The sequence below is a fragment of the Mustela lutreola genome, chromosome 16, assembly GCF_030435805.1.
Source record: "Mustela lutreola isolate mMusLut2 chromosome 16, mMusLut2.pri, whole genome shotgun sequence".
Lineage (NCBI taxonomy): Eukaryota > Metazoa > Chordata > Mammalia > Carnivora > Mustelidae > Mustela > Mustela lutreola.
The window spans coordinates 51760055-51779851 of NC_081305.1; the positions used below are offsets into that span (position 1 = coordinate 51760055).

The 19797-nt window shown below is 41.6% G+C and overlaps 1 protein-coding gene and 1 pseudogene across 1 annotated transcript; one reads left to right on the forward strand and one right to left on the reverse strand.

Annotated features, from left to right (window-relative positions):
* The first annotated feature begins 13697 nt into the window (after positions 1 to 13697).
* Positions 13698 to 14700, forward strand: LOC131817683 (vomeronasal type-1 receptor 3-like). The gene is given in 3 exon segments (XM_059151216.1): positions 13698 to 13809; positions 13812 to 14378; positions 14381 to 14700. Coding segments are annotated over 3 exon segments (999 nt in total).
* Positions 14701 to 15322: 622 nt separating this feature from the next.
* LOC131817389 (L-lactate dehydrogenase A chain-like) lies at positions 15323 to 16550 on the reverse strand (annotated as a pseudogene).
* Positions 16551 to 19797: the final 3247 nt, after the last annotated feature.

The following is a 19797-nucleotide window of genomic DNA, read 5'->3' on the forward strand; positions in this document are numbered from 1 at the left end:
CTTCCGGGTCTGCCGGAAATACGCCCCGGCGGTGCTGGGAGGGGGTAAAGGGCGGGTCCGCGGCGGTCGCGGGGGCGGGGGCGGGGTCTACGAGTGGGCGGGGAGTCGGCTTCCCTTGTGCCCCGCCCCATCTGCCAGACTGAGCTTGGTCCGGTTTGGATTCGTTTGTGTTCTTCCGGCATCACGCGGAGCCCCTAGCAAAGCCTCCTGACTATTCTACAGTAAACGTTTCCAACCGTTCAGGGTAAAAGCTTACTGTGCTGTGGACACTTAGGCCGGAAGCTGAGATGTTTTCCTCTTACTAGGCGGGAAAGCTTTGAGTCTGAAGCTGCCTCTGCTAGCAAGTGGAGACGTGAGGGGGCGCTGGGACCTCGGCGGGGATCTGTGCCGACTGTGGCTCCACTCCGGACCTGTACCTGCAGCCCAGACAGAGAGAATGGCTTATTTAGGTGATGGAAGACTGGAGATGTCTGTTCAGGTTACACAAGCTGGAAGGGTCAGGCCTACCGCGCCTGTGAAGAACGTGTGGCTTTGTGCCCACTTCCACCAGAACACAGCTTCCGTTCTTCACCCCCCGCAGGACGGCTGAGCAACCAGAGGATTCAGGTCCAGCAGCTTTCAAGGAACAAGGATGGGTGGGTGGGTGGACAGGAATCTCATGGTTTAGGTCACCAATCTATTGCTTTAAACCATGAAATAGGGGCACCTGGGTGGCTCAGTGGGTTGAGTGTGGGACTTCTGATTTCAGCTCAGGTCGGGATCTCATGGGTCCTAAAATCGAGCCCCTCTTAGGGCTCGTTCCTCAGTGGGGAGTCTGCTTGATATTCTCTGCCTCTGCCCCTCCCTCAACGCACACAGGCTCTCTCTAAAATAAGTGAAGAAATCTTTTTTAAAGAATCAATTTAGGGATGCCTAGATGTTAAGCCACTGCCTTCGGCTCAGGTCCTGATCCCAGGCTCCTGGGATCAAGTCCCATATCGGGCTCCTTGCTGGTCTGGCAGCTTGCTCCTCTCTCTGCCTCTGCCTGCTTGTGCGCTCGCGCTCTCTCTCTCTCTCTCTCTGACAAATACATAAATAAATAAAATCTTTTTTAAAAATCAATTTAAAAAGCCTTGAAAATAGGTACTAGTTACTTTGTTCTTCTACCTTCAGTGTGTTGAGCTATATATTATATGCTGGAGGTGAGCCATAAATCCATGTATCTTGAAATAGTTGGATGGTATCTACTTTTTTTTTCAGTTCACTGAAATTTTTCTTTCTTTTTTTTTTTCCCTACTGTAATCCCACATTTGATAGACATATTGTTACAGAATCCGAAGTCCAGGTTCCTGTGGTTCGAAGGCCAATACCCAAGAGACAAGACATGATTTTTTTTAATTTTTTATTTTATTTTTTTTTAAGTATACTCCACACCCAGCATGGGGGGCAACGTGGGGCTTGAACTCAAGGCCCTGCTATCAGGACCTGAGCTATGATCAAGAGTTGGAGGCTTAACTTGCTGAGCTACCCAGGTGTTCCCCAAGAGATGAGTAATGATTAGAAAGGAGTTTGAGCTTGATTCAGGAGTCTGGCCATCTGGAGAGAAGGCAGACTCTGATGACACCAGCTACAGATATTATCTCAGTGCTTAGAATTTGTACAAGGGGTCTGGTTCCTTATGCCCCAGGGGTTGTGCAAGGGTGTCAGGGGTCTGGATCCTTAGTACCTAGAGATTACACAGGGGGTCTGGTTTCCGTTTGGTGAAGCGCAGAGGTGCTCTGTTGTTTCTAGGAAAGAATGTATGACCTATAGATATTCAAAGATAAGATAATCACAGAGGCTAAGACTGTTTGCTATAGTTTAAATACTTCTAGATTGACTGGAGAGGCAAGACAGCTTCACTATGTATGTGTTCAAGTGGAATAAAGACTATTTCTTAGGGCACTTGGCTGGCTCAGTGGGTAGAGCATGCAACTCTTGGTCTCAGGGTCATGATTTTGAGCCCCACATTGGGTGTAGAGCTTACTTAAAAAAACCAAAACACATCATTTACCAAAAGTGTAAGAAGAAACAGTACTTAAATACAAATATTTTATTGTAGAGAACTATCATAAGCTATTTCAGCAAAGATAAAAACTAATGAGTTTGTGATTCAGCCCAATCATCAGAGGGAAACATGTGTCAAATAACACCAATCCTAGGATGCCAACATTCCCCTGAAAGGAAACCAAGTTTCAAAATCTTTCACAGGTTTCAAATTTCTCACTTGTTTCAAAATCTTTCATAAGATTTCCTGACAATCTGGTGAGATATTGGTATGTTGATTATCTTTAAAATGACCAACTCTCAGGGTGCCTGGGTGGCTCAGTGGATTAAGCCTCTGCCTTCAGCTCAGGTCATAATCTTGGGGTCCTGATATTGATCCCTATATCAGGGTCTCTGCTCGGCAGGGAGCCTGCTTTCCCCCACACCTCTGCCTGCCTCTCTGCCTACTTGTAATCTTTCTCTGTCAAATAAATAAATAAAATATTTTTAAAAAATCATCTCTCCTCAAACAATGAAAACATATGAAGAAGGTACAAAAGCATATAAACAGTTGGAACATATAATGCAAACTGATGGAGAAGTGGTCCCAATTCTTTTTTTTTTTTAAACATTTATTATTGAAGTTTAGTGGACATACAATGTTATATTAATTTCAGGTGTATAGCATAGTGATTTGACAATTCTATATGTTGCTTAGTGCTCACCATGATAAATTTACTCACCATACAATGTTAATTACAGTATTATTGACTATGTTTCCCATATTGACTTATTTATTTTATAACTGGGAGTTTGTAGTTAATCCCCTTCACCTATTTCACCCATCACCCCACCATTTCTCTCTGGCAAGCGCCCACTTGTTCTCTGCATTTAAGAGGTTTTTTTGTGTGTGTGTGTGTTTGTTTTGCTTTTTAGACTCCACATATAAATGAAATCCTATGGTATTTGTCTTTCTCTGATTTACTTCACTTTGCATACTGCCTAGGTCTGAGTCTTTATTTTTGTTTTAGTAGTGTCTGTATCCAACAAAGGGCTTGAACTCACAACCCAAAGATCAAGAGTTGGATGCTCCACTAACTGAGGCAGACAGGTGCCCCAATCTTGATTTTTCTTAAAAAAAAAAAAAAAAAATTTATTTATTGATTTGACAGAGAGAGATCACTAGTAGGCACAGAGGCAGGAAGAGAGAGAGGGGGAAGCAGGCTCCCTACTGAGCACAGAGCCAGATGCGGGACTCGATCCCAGGACCCCAAGATCATGACCCGAGCCGAAGGCAGCGGCTTAACCCACTGAGCCACCCAGGCGCCCCCCAATCTTGATTCTTAATAACAAAAATCTTTTCCATCTGAGAACTGCTATGAAAGCCACATCCTAATACTTTGAAAACATTGGTCTTCATAGATATTATAAGATATAGCTGAATTTGACAAGTACTTATGCCTGTAGAGTTTTCAATATGGTCATCTAGGACAGTATATCTCAAAATCCCTGATGGTAGCCACATGATACAATTCCATCAGAATCTCTGGTATATTTTTTTTGAAATTCCCCAGGTAATTCTAAAGGACTGCCCTGTTTGAGAAATCACATGTAGGATGTCTTTTTTTTTTTTTTTTTTTTTTTTGACAGAGAGATTACAAGTAGGCAGAGAGGCAGGCAGAGAGAGAGAGAGGAGGAAGCAGGCTCTCTGCCGAGCAGAGAGCACGATGCGGGACTTGATCCCAGGACCTTGAGATCATGACCTGAGCCAAAGGCAGAGTCTTAACCCACTGAGCCACCCAGGTGCCCCCACATGTAGAATGTCTTGAGGCAGATTCAGTTATGAGCTGAGCTTGTTTCCCCTGCAGATGGCTCGAGTACAACCTGTGGTCTGCAGGTAGCCAGAACATCCCTTTCAGTGTGTGATCGAATAAGGTCCATAGAGAAATGTAGAAGCTGGGAAACTTGGCTGGCTTAGTCAGGACAGTGTCTACTGGTTGATCCTGATGTCATGGGTTTAAGCTCCAACCTTGGGTGTAGGGATTACTTTAAAAAAATAAATAAATAAAAGTGAAAGTTTGTTCTATTGTGGTTATTATGTCTACATCAGGAGCTGTAGACAATGGAGAGAATAGAGAATTCTGAGTGCTGGACTAAGTCTATCTTTCCACTTCCAGGTAAGGGGCATCTTTGAGGATTACCCCAAAGGATGTGGTATGGATTAATACCAGGTGTAGGGAGGGTGGGGACAGAGGAGAGGGTTATGTGTTTGGTGGACAGAGTTTTTTTAGGATTTCCAGTGATAAAATAAAGGAATTTTTCAACTTTTAGTGCTTATGGGCCCTGCTCCTGGCCTCCTAGGGAAGTTACACTTTAACATTTCAAGGACATGATGACTTGGCAAAACCTCAGAGTGTGGGCTTTATTTCTGCCTTGAGTATACATTGTACATCTGCTTTGTTAAAAACAAAACTGGAGGGTATTATGTTAAGTAAAATAAGTCAATCAAAGAAAGACAATTATCATATAGTTTCACTCATATAGGGAATATAAGACATAGCCCAGAAACTATAGGGGAAGGGAGGGAAATTTGAATGCGAAGTCATCAAAGAGGGAGAAAAACCATGAGAGACTCTTAATTATAAGAAAGCAGCTGAGGGTTGCTGGAGTGGAGGTGGTTGGGGGGATAAGGTAACTGGGTGATGGATATTAAGGAGGGCATGTGATGTGATGAACACTGTGTGTTATACACAGCTAATGAATCATTGAGCCGTACATCAAAAATTAATGATGTACTATATGTTGGCTAATTGAATTTAAATTAAAAACAAATCAAAAAACAAAACAAAATGACAACAAAAACAAAAACAAACAAACAAAAATAAGGAGCAAGCAAAAAGATAAAGGAAAAAAAAAAAAACCTCCCTGGTTCCTGAAAGATTAAAATCATGCAGCCTTCCAGATACTAAAAGAAGGTAAAATCCTTAGCTTTCCAGAATGTCTTTTGTCATGATGATTTTTAACTCTTCACATACAAAAAAAGCACATAGTCTTGCACTAAATGTTCCTTTCCTGGATCATGTCTACTTTTTGAAGATTGTGTGTCTGGGGCAACTGTCCTAACTTGAACTCAAATAAACTATTTTCCTTTTTTTTTTTTAAGACTTTATTTGTCAGAGAAAGACACAGTGAGAGAGGTAGCAGAATTAAGGGGACTGGAAGAGGGAGAAGCAGACTTCCTGCTGAGCAGGGAGCTGGGATCTTGGATCATGACCTGAGCCAAAGGCAGATGCTTAATGATCAAACTTTACCCTTACTTTACCCTTAAAAAAAAAAAAAAAAATTTTTTTTCTTCATTTTGCTTCAATGCCAGAAAGGAGGGAGGGAAACCAGAGTCTTTCCAAAACTTGTAGGCTTGGTGACTCAGTGGTTTTTCTTCTTTCCAAAATGCTATCTTTCAGAAAGCTTGATTCCTTTCCAGTTTTCCTGTCCCACGAAAGTCCCATTTCAGGTTCAGTTTACTATTTTTTCTCATTTCCAGTAATTAGATGTAACACAGTTTTGTTTTAAACATCTCTGAGTATTATCTCCTGTGATACTATGATTTCTACAAAATATGTATTTGGTCATTCAGGTAACCAAAATTTATTTCAGATATATTTGGTTTTCGTCTGCAGTTCCTAAAAATGCTTCCGAATCATATAATTGAAATGAGAGGCTCATTATTATTATTATTTTTTTAAGACTTTGTTTATTTGACAGGAGAGACACAGCAAGAGAGGCAACAGAAGCAGGGGAAGTGGGAGAAGGAGAGGCAGACTTCCTGCCAATCAGGGAGACCAATGCAGGGCTCAATCCCAGGATCCTGGGATTGTGAACTAAACCAAAGGCAGTTGCTCAATGACTGAGACACACAGACATCCTCCCCACCCACCCACCCTCCCACCCTGCCCCATAGGCTCATTATTAAAGAATTTGGCCTTCACCAAAGGGCAGGGTTGTCCAGAGATTCAACCTTGTGTTTAGAGGGTTGGGAATTTTATTCCCACCCCTTGACTTCCGGGGAGGAGAGAAAGTCTGGAGGTGGAATCAGCCAGTGGCCGGTGTCTTTGTCAATCATGACTATGTAGTGAAACCTCCAAAAAATCCTGAAAACCCAGTTTCTAGAAAGGTTCCTGACCTGTAGAACCTCAACAGCTTCATGTGCCAAAGGATAAAGGCTCCTTTGTTTGCTGTCTTGCTCTAGGTATCTCTTCATCCAGCTGTTAATTCATGTCCTTTAAAAAAAATCATATGTCATTGTTTCTCTGAGTTCTGTGAGTCACTCTAGCCAGTTAATTGAACCTGAGGAGGAAGCTGTTGGCACCACCAAACTGTAGCAGGTCAGTGCGAAGAAGAGGTGGCAGCCTGGGGCTGGTGGCTGGCATCTGAAGAGAGGCCATGTTGGGGGGGGGTGGATATTGGGGTGGGACACAGGGTTCAGGAGGCCATCCTGTAGGACCAACCCTTTACCCTCTGCAATCCAGTGCTATCTCTGGGTGGATCATGTCTGAATTGCTTAGTGTCGTGTGGGGGAACACCACACCCTGCCATATTGGGTACACAGACTCTAACAGATACACCTAATGAGTACATTCTCAATGAGAAATAATCAAATAGTTTCACAATATTAAGTATATGAAAGTATCAACATTTATTTATTATTTATTTAGATTATTTATTTATTGAGTACACCAGCAGAAGAGGGACCTAAAGAGGGAGAGAATCTCAAGCAGACTCCTGTTGAGCACAGAGTCTGGCAGAGTCTGACGTGGGGCTCCATCTCATGACCATGAGATCATGACCTGAGCTGAAATCAAGAGTCTAATGCTTAACCAAGTAAACCACCCAGGCACCCCTAAGATATAAGAATTAAAATTAAAAAAAAAAAAAAAAACATGCTACATATTTTTTAAATATTTATTTGAGAGAGAGAGTGTGTGTGCTCAAGCACATGTGAAACTGCGGGAGTGTGTGTGGGGGTGTGGTGGGGAGGGACAGAAGGAGAGGGAGAGGGAGGGGGAGAAGAAGCAGACTCCTGGACCAGCAAGGAGCCTGACTTGGGGTGTCATCCCAGGATCCCAGGACCACACCTGAGCCAAAGACACACACCCAAATGATTGAGTCACCCAGGGACTCCATATTCTATGTATTTTTAACTGATTAAATAAGTAGAATGTGTGTGTGTTTGTGTGTATGCACATGTATATGCAATGGATCTTAAGATTAAAGCAGTTCATTATTGTAATTAGTATTTTATTTTTTTAATTTTCTGGTCTACTGATTGATGGGATACATGAGCACAGGCATATATATTGCTTAGTGGTCTGATAGGTGGTGAGGGGCACCTGGGTGGCTCAGTGGGTTAAAGCCTCTGCTTTCGGCTCAGGTCATGATCCCAGGGTCCTGGGATCGAGCCCCATGTCAGGCTCTCTGCTCAGCAGGGAGCCTGCTTTCCTTCCACTCTCTCTGCCTGTGATCTCTGTCTGTCAAATAAATTTAAAAAAATATATATGTGGTGAATATTTCTATGTGTCTCATGAGAACTAAAAATGTTTCTGTTTTTCTTGTATAAGATTTAATATATAATAGTTCAAACTCATTCTTTTGTTGTTCCATTATTGAATATTACTAGTTTGTACCAGCTTTATAACATGGATACAGACAGAGCCATATTAATATGCCTCTGAAAATTGAGGACATACACATTTTACTCTTTTGAGAATAACAGGCTAAAAACTCCACGTGAACAAGATGACTTCGTGACTCAGCCCTGCAGATGGCTATTCCTCCAGTGCTTCACGAGTCATGGAAGAACCCAGCATCATCACATTCCTTGCCCCTGTTTCCTGCCAGCATGTCTAATTGGCATGTACACATGAGAGGCAACATCTACCTGGGTATCTGGGTGACTCGGTTGGTTGGGTAGCCGACTGTTGGTTTCAGCTCAGGTCATCTTCTCTGTATCCTGGGATCCAGCCCTGCATGGGGCTCCCTGCTCAGCTCAGCTCAGCATAGAGGATTCTCTCTGTCCCTCTGCCCCCTGCCCTCTGCAGTAGGGATAAATAAATCTTAAATAAATGAATCTTAAAAATAATAATACTTACTTAAGACTCTTGCATTTCTTTTCATGGCTCCATAGCTCATTTTCATTCTTTTCGGGATTGACTAGAATCCGTGTGCATGGACCACAGTTACTTACTCTTTCATCTCCTGAGGGACGTCTTGGTTTCTTACAAGTTTTGACCTGAGCTATGAATGAATAAAGCCGCTATAAACACTTGTGTGCAGAACTTTGCGGGGACATAAATGTCCAATTCATTTGGGTAAAAACCTAGGAGTGTGATTTCTGGATCATATGAGAGGTCATTTAATTTTGTGAGAAATCCTCATCTGTCGTCCAAAGTGCCTATCCCATTTTGCGTTTCTCATCTACAGTGAATGCATGTTCCTGCTGTTCCACCGAGTGTTTGGTGGTGTCATTTTTGGAGTATACCTCTCAAATGTACCCTTAACATATCTCACTATTTCAGTTTGCAATTTTCTAACAATGCATGATGACAAGTATCTGTTCATATACTTTTTGCTATGTGTGTGTCTTCTTGGTGAGGTGTCCATATAGATGTTTTGCACATTTGAAAAATCAAGTTGTGGGGCGCCTGGGTGGCTCAGTGGGTTAAAGCCTCTGCCTTTGGCTCAGGTCATGATCCTGGGGTCCTGGGATCGAACCCCGCATCGGGCTCTCTGCTCTGTGGGGATCCTGCTTCCTCCTCTCTCTCTCTCTCTGCCTGCCTCTCTGCCTACTTGTGATCTCTATCTGTCAAATAAATAAAATTTAAAAAAAATTAAGTTGTTTGTTTTCTTATTGTTGAATTTTAATAGTTCTTTGTATATTTTGTATCATGGTCCTTTGTCAGATATGTCTTTTGTTTTCTTCCCATATCTGGCTTGTCTTCTCATTCCCTTGGCAGTGTCTTTCATAGTGTAGAAGTTTGAAATTTTAATGAAATCTGACTTAGCAATTATTTTTTCATGAATTATACCCTTGGTATTGCATCTAAACAGTTATAGAACCTAAGGTCCTCTAGATTTTCTCCTGTTATCTTCTGGGAGGTTTATAATTTTGTGTTTTACATTGAAGTCTGTGATCTACTTTTTGAAAGATTTTATTTATTTATTCCTGAGAGACAGAGAGAGAGAGAGAGAGGCAGAGGGAGAAGCAGGATCCCTGCAGAGTAGGGAGCCCTGTTCGAGACTCAATCCCAGGACTCTGTGATCATGACCCAAGCTAAAAGCAGACACTTAACTGACTGAGCCACGCAGACACCCGGTGATCTATTTTGAGTTAAGTTTTGAGAAGGATGTAAGGTCTGTATCTAGATTGTATAATTATTATTTATTTATTTTTGTTTGTTTGTTTTTACTTGGGTGTGGATGTCCACTTGTTCCAGTGCCATTTGCTGAAAAGACTATCTTTTTTTAAAGATTTTATTTATTTAATTGTCAGAGATCCTGAGGGCTAGGAGTGCAAGCAGGGGGAGCAGTAGGCAGAGGGAGAGCGGGCTCCCCTCTGAGCAGGGAGCTGGTTGTGGGACTTGATCCCAGGACCCTGGGATCATGACCTGAGCTGAAGGCAGATGCTTAACTGACTGAGCCACCCAGGCATCCCAAGACTATTCTTTCTCCATTGGATTGCCTCAGATCCTTTGTGAGACCAACAAATACATTTAGCTGTATTTGAGTTAGTCTATTTCTGTGATCTCTGTTTTGTTCTGTTTAGCTATTTCCCATTTTTTTACTGGAGATACACTGCCTTAATTAATGTAGCTTTATATTAAGTCTTGACATTGGGATGTGTCAGTCCTCTGAATTTTTCTTCTGCTTTGACAATGGGCTGGCTTTCCTGGGTCTTATGCCTGTATCTATATACTTTAGAATCAATTAACTGGGGCACCTGGGTGGCTCAGTGGGTTGAGCCGCTGCCTTCGGATCAGGATTCTGGGATTGAGTCCCGCATCGGGCTCTCTGCTCAGCAGGGAGCCTGCTTCCTTCTCTCTCTCTGCCTGCCTCTCTGTCTACTTGTGATCTCTCTCTCTGTCAAATAAATAAATAAAATAAAATAAAATCAATTAATTGATTCCTACATGTAATTTCCCAGAATTTTGGTTGAAATTTCATTGACTCTACAGATGAATTTGGGAAGACCTGTCATTTTAACAATATTTAGTCTTTTTATCCATGAACGTAGATTTAAGCTGTGCTTCATCATGCCATAATATTTTATAGTAATATTTGCAAATAACATTTCATAATTTTGGATCTCTAGGCAGATAGGAGGGGTGTGAAATATTTGTGGTTATCTTTGTGAGATTTCTGGAAATTTTTAGGAAGTGTCAACCTTCAATATTTTTGGATCACCTACATAGCAATGGTTCATCTAACATTTAGAGTAGTAGGATGCTGGGGTTCCTGGGTGGCTCAGCGGGTTAAGCCACTGCCTTCAGCTCGGGTCATGATCTCAGGGTCCTGGGATCGAGCCCTGCATCGGGCTCTCTGCTCTGGAGGGAGCCTGCTTCCCTCTCTCTCTCTCTCTGCCTGCCTCTCTGCCTGCTTGTGATCTCTGTCTGTCAAATAAATAAATAAAATCCTTAAAAAAAAAAAAGAGTAGTAGGATGCTGTTGATAAAACCGTATGACCTTGTACTGTGTTTGGTGAGGGACCTCTTCTGTAAATATTGCCACTTATCCTATAGACATTGCTCAGCTTAGATTTATATTCCCAGAAATATTCCTATCAACTAGGCTTTTCAAACAATTGGACTGGGTCTGGAGAAGCATCTCTAGCTAATCCCATACTCTTTGTATTGCTTTTCCTTGAATCCTTCTCAGGCCTTCTATATCCTCTCATCCTTATTTTGTAGTTCTTAGGCTAGGCAGAAAGAGACAATTACTGGGGAGGGAAACAGTGAAATTCTTAAGCAAGTACAGAGTCCGGTGAAATACATTTGGATCACTGCCACCCCTCCTCTGTCAGATGCAAACATTTCCTGCTTCTGCCACCTGAGACCCTGTCTGCCTCCAGTTGTTGTGGAAAAAAGGAAGTTTCTCCCCCACACAAAACTTATTTCTTTGCAGAGCCTCACTAGGATCTTATTGTTTCTGGGAATTGGGATCTGGGGGAAAGTTTTAAAAACATAGTCTCAACTGCCTCATGTGTCACTGAGAGTTGAAGTGATAATTGTAGTTCTGTGGAGAGGTGAGGTCACAGAACCACAAACCTTATCTTAACACTGGCTGCCTCCTTCCCACACACAAGCAGGGGCTGTCATGACTGGCCCAGTGAGCCCACATCCTGGCAGCAGGAAAGACTGGAATGTCAGTCCAAGTGACACAATGTGTAAGGGAAGGAGGTGTTTCAGGGTCTGGATCCAGGTTGGACCACGTGGCTGGAAAAAGGATTCTACTTGTGAAGAAAGTGGCTTGATGTCAGAGCTGTACAGATAGGAACAACAATTCCTGAGGCACAGGCCAAGTTACAGAGAGACTGGAGGTCTGAGGTCCTCCTTGGGACTAACTGCTCCAAACATAGTTTAATGCATATCCCTCCCTGATGGAGATTGTTGGAGTTCATTGCACGTAGTAGCACAGTCTGATGTTTGCAGTCCTTAAAACTGCAATTCAGAAGGGTCACCTGGGTGGCTTAGTTGGTTAAGCCTCTGCCTTTGGCTCAGGTCATGATACCAGGGTCCTGGTATTGAGCCCAATGTGGGGCTCTCTGCTCAGCGGGGAGCCTGTTTCCTCCCCTCTCTCTCCGTGTGCTTGTGATCTCTCTCTCTCTCTCTGTCAAATAAATAAATAAAATATTTTTTAAAACCTGCAATTCAGAAATTAATATACTATTCAATCTGTGCTGTGAAACCACAGAGAAATTGACATGATTGATATAGTTAAACTTCTGTGCATGTGATAATGAGTTTCATGGAGCTAAGCACATCCTATCTCTATGTGAACAATGGGGCTGAGTGGCATTTGGAGAACCATAATTGTTTTTCTTGTATTTATGTTTGATGCATCTAGTGGAGATAGTAATTATGTCTCTCCTGAAAATGTTTGTAATCTTTTGATCAAGGAAGGACAATTTTCCTCTGTGAAGTTAAAACAGGAGACTTTCAGGAAAAGGTAACTTCAACATGTGAGGGATTTGGACAGCAGAAAAGTTAAGGACTTCAGCATGTTTTCAGCTTAAATGTATTTAAAAAAAAAAGATTTTATTTATTTATTTGACAGAGGGACACAGCCAGAGAGGGAACACAGAAGAAGAAATGGGAGAGGGGGTTCAGTCCCAGAACCCTGGGATCATGACCTGGGCTGATGGCAGACACTGAATGACTAAGCTACCCAGGTGCCCCCCTTAAATGTATCTTCTGATATTCTACATGGTTTTCAAAGTTCTAACATAATTTTTAGGCTCACCCTTGAATTTCTCCTATTCAATGATAAGATTTCATGCCTTGAGATTCATTTTGCATGCTTGTTTTTTATTTTATTATCTTTTTCAAATTGACTAGTTTCAGTTTTTTTTTTTTAAATCACAGCTATTTGTATGCTCTCTAATGAGGAATAATTTAGATCCTACTCTAAATGTTTTCTCAATCTCTACATGTTTTATTTAAATTACAAATCCCATAGTTTAGGGTAAAAGTGAAATATTACACAATAATTTCGATGGTGGGTTCCATTGGCCAAAAAAAATCACATGATTACTTCTGTTGCTATATTAACACTGGTCCATATTTGATAAATCCATTTTGTTCATGGACAATATTCAGGTTCTTACTAAGTTTTCATCTTCACTCACAAGTGATGATGATTAATGGAACAATTAGTTTAACAAGAATAAGAAATTGGCACAACCAAACCTAAATTGAAATGAATTTCAAAGATGATAATGTATGCATGCATAACAGTGGGTTATTTAAGGATACAACCAGATAGGGGCACCTGGCTGACTCCATTGGTGGAGCGTGCAGCTCTTGATAATAACTCAGCTGTGAGTTTGAGCCCCATGTTGGGTATAGACATTAGTTACAAATAAATTCTTTAAAAAAATATGTATTTATTTGACAGAGAGAGAAACAGTGAGAGAGGGAACACAAGCAGGGGGAGTAGGAATGGGAGAGGGAGAAGCAGCCTGAGCAGGGAGTCCAGTGCAAGGCTCGATCCCAGGACCTTGGGATGATGACTTGAGGTGAAGGCAGACGCTTAACAACTGAGCCACCCACGTACCCCACAAATAAAGTCTTAAGAAAAACAAACAAAAAAAAGATATGACCAGGTAGCTATGAGAGTATAGCATGCTGGTAAACACCCAACTTTATTGCAACCTGGCCATTGCAATATTTAAATGAGTCATATGATCTCATTATAATTAAATTCTTGGCTGTAAAATGCACATACTTGTAAATACTAAATAATTTACAATAGGTAAAGCATGAGTAAGAGTGATTCAATGAGCACTAAACAAAGAAATACATCAAACTTGAGAAATCATTAATTAACGAAGATGTGTATTAGAAAGAAAGTCTCAGGGGAAAGTAGTAGCAAGGGGAGAATTTTGAATTTATTTTCCACAAATAGCCCACGGCTCAAGTGTTCATGCAGCCTCCTCTCTTTGTGGATGTGAACACTGAGCTCTGGAGAGTGACAGAATGGCCTTTAATGGATGTGAAATTTGCTGTAATCTTCCTATTGCAGATTATCCTTGGAACCCTGGGAACTTCTTGCTTTTTTGTCATTGTTCATCATCTCTTGGCTTAAGGGGATACAGGTCAAAGTCCACAGATTCGCTTTTTTTTTTTTTTTTTAGGCACTTGACTTTAACTAACTCCTTGGTCATTCTCTACAGAGGAATCCCAGTGGAGGCTTTTGATTTGAGTTATTTTCCCAGTGACCTCGGATGCAAAGTTGTTTTCTTAGTCCACAGAGTGTCCAGGGGGTTGTCTATGGGCACCATGTGCCTCCTGAATGTCTTCCACGCCATCACCATCAGCCCCTGGAACTCCTGGTGGGCAGCGCTTAAAGGGAAAGCTCCCCAGTACATTGGCCCCTCAAATATCCTTTGCTGGATCCTGAATATAAACCTAAATATTATGGTTGCTGTGTACGTCACTGACAAATGGAACAACAAAAACACTTCAGAAAATATGGAGTTTGGATACTGGGCTTCTGCACTTCACAACAAAGACACAGATTTACTATATACGGTATCGATACCCTCCCATGATATTTTGTGCTTGGGACTCATAACTTGGGCCAGTGGGTTCATGGTTTCCACCCTGTAAGGCATAAGCAGCAGGTCCAACACATTTATAGGACCAAAGTTTCCCCCAGATCCTCCCCTGAGATTAGAGCCACCCAAAGCATCCTTCTGTTGGGGAGCATCTTTGAATCTTTTTATACCCTCTCTTCCATCAATTACATGTATTTTTCTATTTTTTGCAAGACCAATTGGTGGCTGATGAATACTTCTGCCCTAATCAATGCATGTTTTCCAACTGTCTGCCCCTTTGTTCTTTGAGTCACGACCACTGTATCCAGACTCTTTTCTGTGTGCCGGAGAAGAGATACACAATTCCCTCATCTCATCAGAAAAATTTAAACTATCTGGTTTGCACTGTGTTCAGCTGCTTATACACTCATTCTTCAAGGAATCTTCAGCAAAATTATAGTCCGTCTCATTTTACATCGAGTTTTGAATAGGACAGAAATTCCTGCTACAACAATAGTGACTAATGGCCACTGTGTAATTCTGTGTAATTATTATGGAAGTACTCATGTAATTGCATTTTATTAATGGCTGTAGTGGAGAAATTCAGAGTCCAATAAACAAAACATTCATGAAATACTGTGGTGATACTGGAAATGTGTTTGGATATGTATTTTTTTTTTTCCAAAAAAAGTCACTGTTCAAATTTTATTTGGTATTTTAGTTGGTATGACACTTAGTTGGTTGTATGGTCTTTTTACATTATACGTCAATGTACACTATATTCTCACATACATGGTACACGAAGAGCCTTTGGAACTATGCACAATACATGCAATAATTAATTTATACATTGGAGCCCAGGATGTGACTGACTGGAAAAGATGGACTAGGGATGTTGGGTGTCAGGTGAAGGAACCAGAAGTTCTAGAACACACAGGAAATATGCATCTGGTTTGCAGAGCAACTGCAGCATATGCAACATTGGCAGTGATGTCTCTGAGATGAACCCATTTAGGACTACAAAGGCAAGTATCATCCAGCATTAGGGTATAGCTGCAGGGCTTGGTGAGCCATTCCTATTTAGAACTTTAGGAAACTGATGTTTTTTCCTTAGGCCATTTTGATATTACTTAAGTAACAGATCAGATAATAAGGACAATGTACACAATCTCCAACTAAAACCCTGTCCTAGTCTAGACAGTGAAGTGGTACATTAGAAAACTTTAAAACTGCAGCTTCTTTTGGTTCCCCCAGAGAGTATCTGCACTCTTCTTCAAACAGGCCTCTTCCTCAGGAGTTAGAGTCACCTTCACAACATCTGAAATTCCATTCTGTCCCAGTATACAAGGAACACTAAGGAAGACATCATCTTTTATTCCATAGAGTCCCTTAATCATGGTGGAGATTGGATGCACCCGCCTAAGATTCTTCATTATACTTTCTGCCAAATCTGTCACAGACAGTCCAGTGGCCCAGGAAATGTAGCCTTTCAGTTTGATCACCTCATAGGCACTGTCAACCACCTGTTTGTGAACCTCTTTTCACTGTTCTTTATCTGCATCAGTGCCTAATTCAGGGTGCAGATTCTTCAGAGGCACACCAGCAATGTTTACTCCACTCCATACAGGGACACTGGAGTCTCCATGCTCCCCGAGGATCCACCCGTGACAGCTTAATGGGTGAACTCCCAGCCTTTCCCTCATTAGGTGATGGAACCAAGCTGAATCCAGACTGCAATCACTTCCAATAACGCGGTTTTCGGGAAAGCCCCTTATCTTCCAAGTCACATAAGTCAAGATATCCACTGGATTGGAAACAACAAGCAACTTCCAGTTTGGGCTGTATTTTACATTAGGAATGATGAACTTAAAGATGTTCACGTTATGCTGAACCAAATTAAGACGCCTTTCTCCCTCTTGCTGACGTGCCCCAGCTGTGATACTAACCAGCTTGGAGTTTACAGTCGCATTATAGTCTTTGCCAGAGACAAATTTTGGTGTTCTAAGGAAAAGGCTTCCATGCTGGAGATCCATCATCTCTCCCTTCAGTTTGTCTTCCATGACATCAACAAGAGGAAGTTCATCTGCCAAATCCTTCATTAAGATACTGATGGCACAACCCCAACAACTGTAGTCTTATTTGGGGGGACATGTTCTTCCTTAAGAAGATTCTGAATCAGCTGATCTTTCAGAGTTGCCATTTTGGACTTAGAACCAAAAGGAATCGGGAGTGCACGTCGGGAGGACGAGTGTCAGCAGCGCGCGCGAGACTGGATCTAGACTTGGCAGCAGCCGCTCGGACACGGAGCTGAGCGCAGGAGGGGCCTTAAGTGGAACCCCGAGGCTCGCATACGTAATTCTTAATGTGAGATACCAAATGTTCTCAAGATTTACTGGCCATGTGATAGTAAGGCCAGTGGCTTTTTTTTTGGAGGGGGAAGGGTTCTCTACTTCTTCCTAGATAGGCCAGTGCCTTTCAAGGGAATAACATGTGGGATGATCAGAGAATTCAGGGTTCTAAGAGGGTTCTGGGTTCTGTATTGGGATGCAAGTGGCCTGAGGTAAAGCTGGGGGAAAATTAGGTTTTAGTTGTGAAGGACAATGACATCCAGGTTGTGCAAATTGTGTCTTACATCCTTAGAGAATGGTAGGTGTTTGAAATAAGAAAACATGTGTGTGGAGAAAGATGAACATATTAAAAATGTTTTCAGTTGAACATTGGAATTGTGAACTCCAGGGGATGAAGGAGAATCTTGCAGGAGGATATGTTAGCTAATGTTTTAAAAGGGTAGAGGTAGGGTGCCTGGGTGGCTCAGTTGGTTAAGCAACTGCCTTTGGCTCAGGTCATGATCCTGGAGTCCCCCGATGGAGTCCCACATCAGGCTCCCTGCTCAGCAGGGAGTCTGCTTCTCCCTCTGGCCCTCCCCCCTTCTCATGCTCTCTCTCTCATTCTCAATCTCTCAAATAAATAAATGAAATCTATTTAAAAAATAAAAATAAAAAAATAAAAGGGTAGAGGTGGAAAGCAAATATTAAATAAATGTTTTATGTCTGTGATAAAAAATGAATCAATTTTTAGGGTCTGCAGAGGGTAGATTGTTCTGGGTTAGGTATTGGGGCCAACTGGCTGGTTGCTAAGAAGCAGATTTTAGGGTGGGTGTCTGCATCCAATTTGAGGAGAAAAGCTTATAAAGAAAGTCTTCATTAAGTTTGGATTAGTAAAGGAGCAGCAATTTGGAGACCAGAAACATGAATCTATTGAGTCTGTTTTGTTTAATGAATTTTCCTGCTTTTGAAATCAAGCACCAGAGCAAATGGACACATTTGAAAGAAACAGTAGATATCAACTCACACATAATTTAATGCAGATATCTGTAAATAAATTAAATTATAGGGGTTGCAACTTTATTATTATTCTTAAAAGATATTTTAAATTTGTTTGACTGAGGGAGAGAGAGCACAAGTGGAGGGAGAGGGAGCAGACTCCCCGCTGAGCAGAAAGCACAACCAGGGGCTTGATCCCAGGACTGTGGGATCGTGACCTGAGTAGAAGGCAGATACTTAACCAACTGAACAACCTAGATGTCAGATGGTTGCAACTTTAATGTAATTTTTTTTTTTTTTTTTTTTTTTTTTTACTTTGGAGTCAGTTTATCAAAGAACATACAGAGAATTCCCATCTTCCACTCAGTCTGTTTCCCCTCTTGTTAACATCTTAGTTTACCATAGTACATTCTGGAAAACTAAGAAACCAACAGTGACACCACGTTAGAAATTGAATTGTAGACTTTATTCTTATTTCATCAATTTTAACACAAATGTCTTTTCCCCCTCTTCCAGGATCCAATCCAAAAATACCACATTACATGTAGTCCACATGTGTCTCCCACCTCCTCTTCTCTTTGTCAGATTCTGTCAGATTCTCTGCCTCCTCAGGTTTTATGAACATGATAGGTGTGCAGAGGACTGGCCAAGTACCTTCTAGAATACCTCTGAAATTGGGTTTGTCGGATTAGATAGTGTTTATAGATGTTTTTTCTCCCTTTTAAAAATTAACATATACTGTGTTATTTGTTTCAGGTCTGTGATTTCTCAGTCTTACACAATTCACAGCACTCATTTTTGGACCTCCCCTTCAGATCACTACGTTTGTATCTTTGTGGTAAATACCCAGTAGTGTGATTGCTGGGTGGTAGGGTAGATCTATTTTCAACTTTTTGAGGAGCCTCCACACAGTTTTCCAGAGTGACTGCACCACCTTGCATTCCCACCAACAGTGTAGGAGGGTTCCCCTTTCTCCGCATCCTCTGCCAACACCTGTTGTTTCCTGATTTGTAAATTTTAGCCATTCTGACCAATGTGAGGTGGGATCTCACTGTGGTTTTGATTAGTATTTCCCTGATGCTAAGTGGTTGAGCCCTTTTTCATGTGTCTGTTGGCTGTTTGGCTGTCTTCTTCTTCTTCTTTTTTTTTTCTTTTTTTAAAGATTTTATTTATTCATTTGACAGAGAGAGATTACAAGTAGGCAGAGCGGCAGGCAGACAAAGGGGGGGAAGCAGGCTCCCCGCTGAGCAGAGAGCTCGACATGGGCCTCAATCCCAGGACCCTGAGATCATGACCTGAGTCAAAGGCAGAGGCCCAACCAACTGAGCCACCCAGGTGGCCTGGATGTCTTCTTTGCAGAAGTGTCTTTTTATGTCTTCTGCCCATTTATTGGATTTTTTGTCCTTTGGGTGTTATGTTTGATAAGTTCTTAATAGATTTTGAATATTAGCCCTTTATCTGATAGGTCATTTGTAGGTATATTCTCCCATTTTGTCCATTGTCTTTTGGTTTTGGTGACTGTTTCCTTTTTTATGTAAAAGATTTTTATTTTGATGAAGTCCCAGTAGATCATTTTTGCCCTTGCTTCCCTTGCTAGGAAGAAGTTGCTGCAGCTGAGGCCAAAGAGGTTGCTGCCTGTGTTCTCCTCAAGGATTTTGATGGATTCCAGACATGTATATAGACTTTTATAAAAACATCTCACATCTCATCTAATCACATCATATCACATCAGGGAATTCATGCAATTAACCACTACTTATCATTGGCGATGTTAATCTCAATCACGTCGTTATCAAGAGTTGGTAGTGTTATCCAGTCTCTCCACTGTAAAATTGCTATCTGCCCATCCCCATTCTGTACTGACTGGAAGGGAGTCAGTAAGTTTAGCAGATCAATCAGTCTCCACCTCTTAGAAAGAGTGGTATCTGGGGTGCCTGTGTGGCAGTCAGTGAAGAGTTGGACTATAGATTTTGGCTCCAGTCTAATCTCAGGGTTGTATGATCGAGCCCTGTGTTGGGTTCTGGATCTGGCAAGGACTCTGCTTGAGTTTCTCTCTCTCCCTCTTCCCCCCCTGCTCCTTTCTCTCTCTTTCTCTCTAAAATAGGTAGATAAATCTTTTCTTAAAAAGTACATATTTTTTAAGACATCTTTTAAAAAACAAATA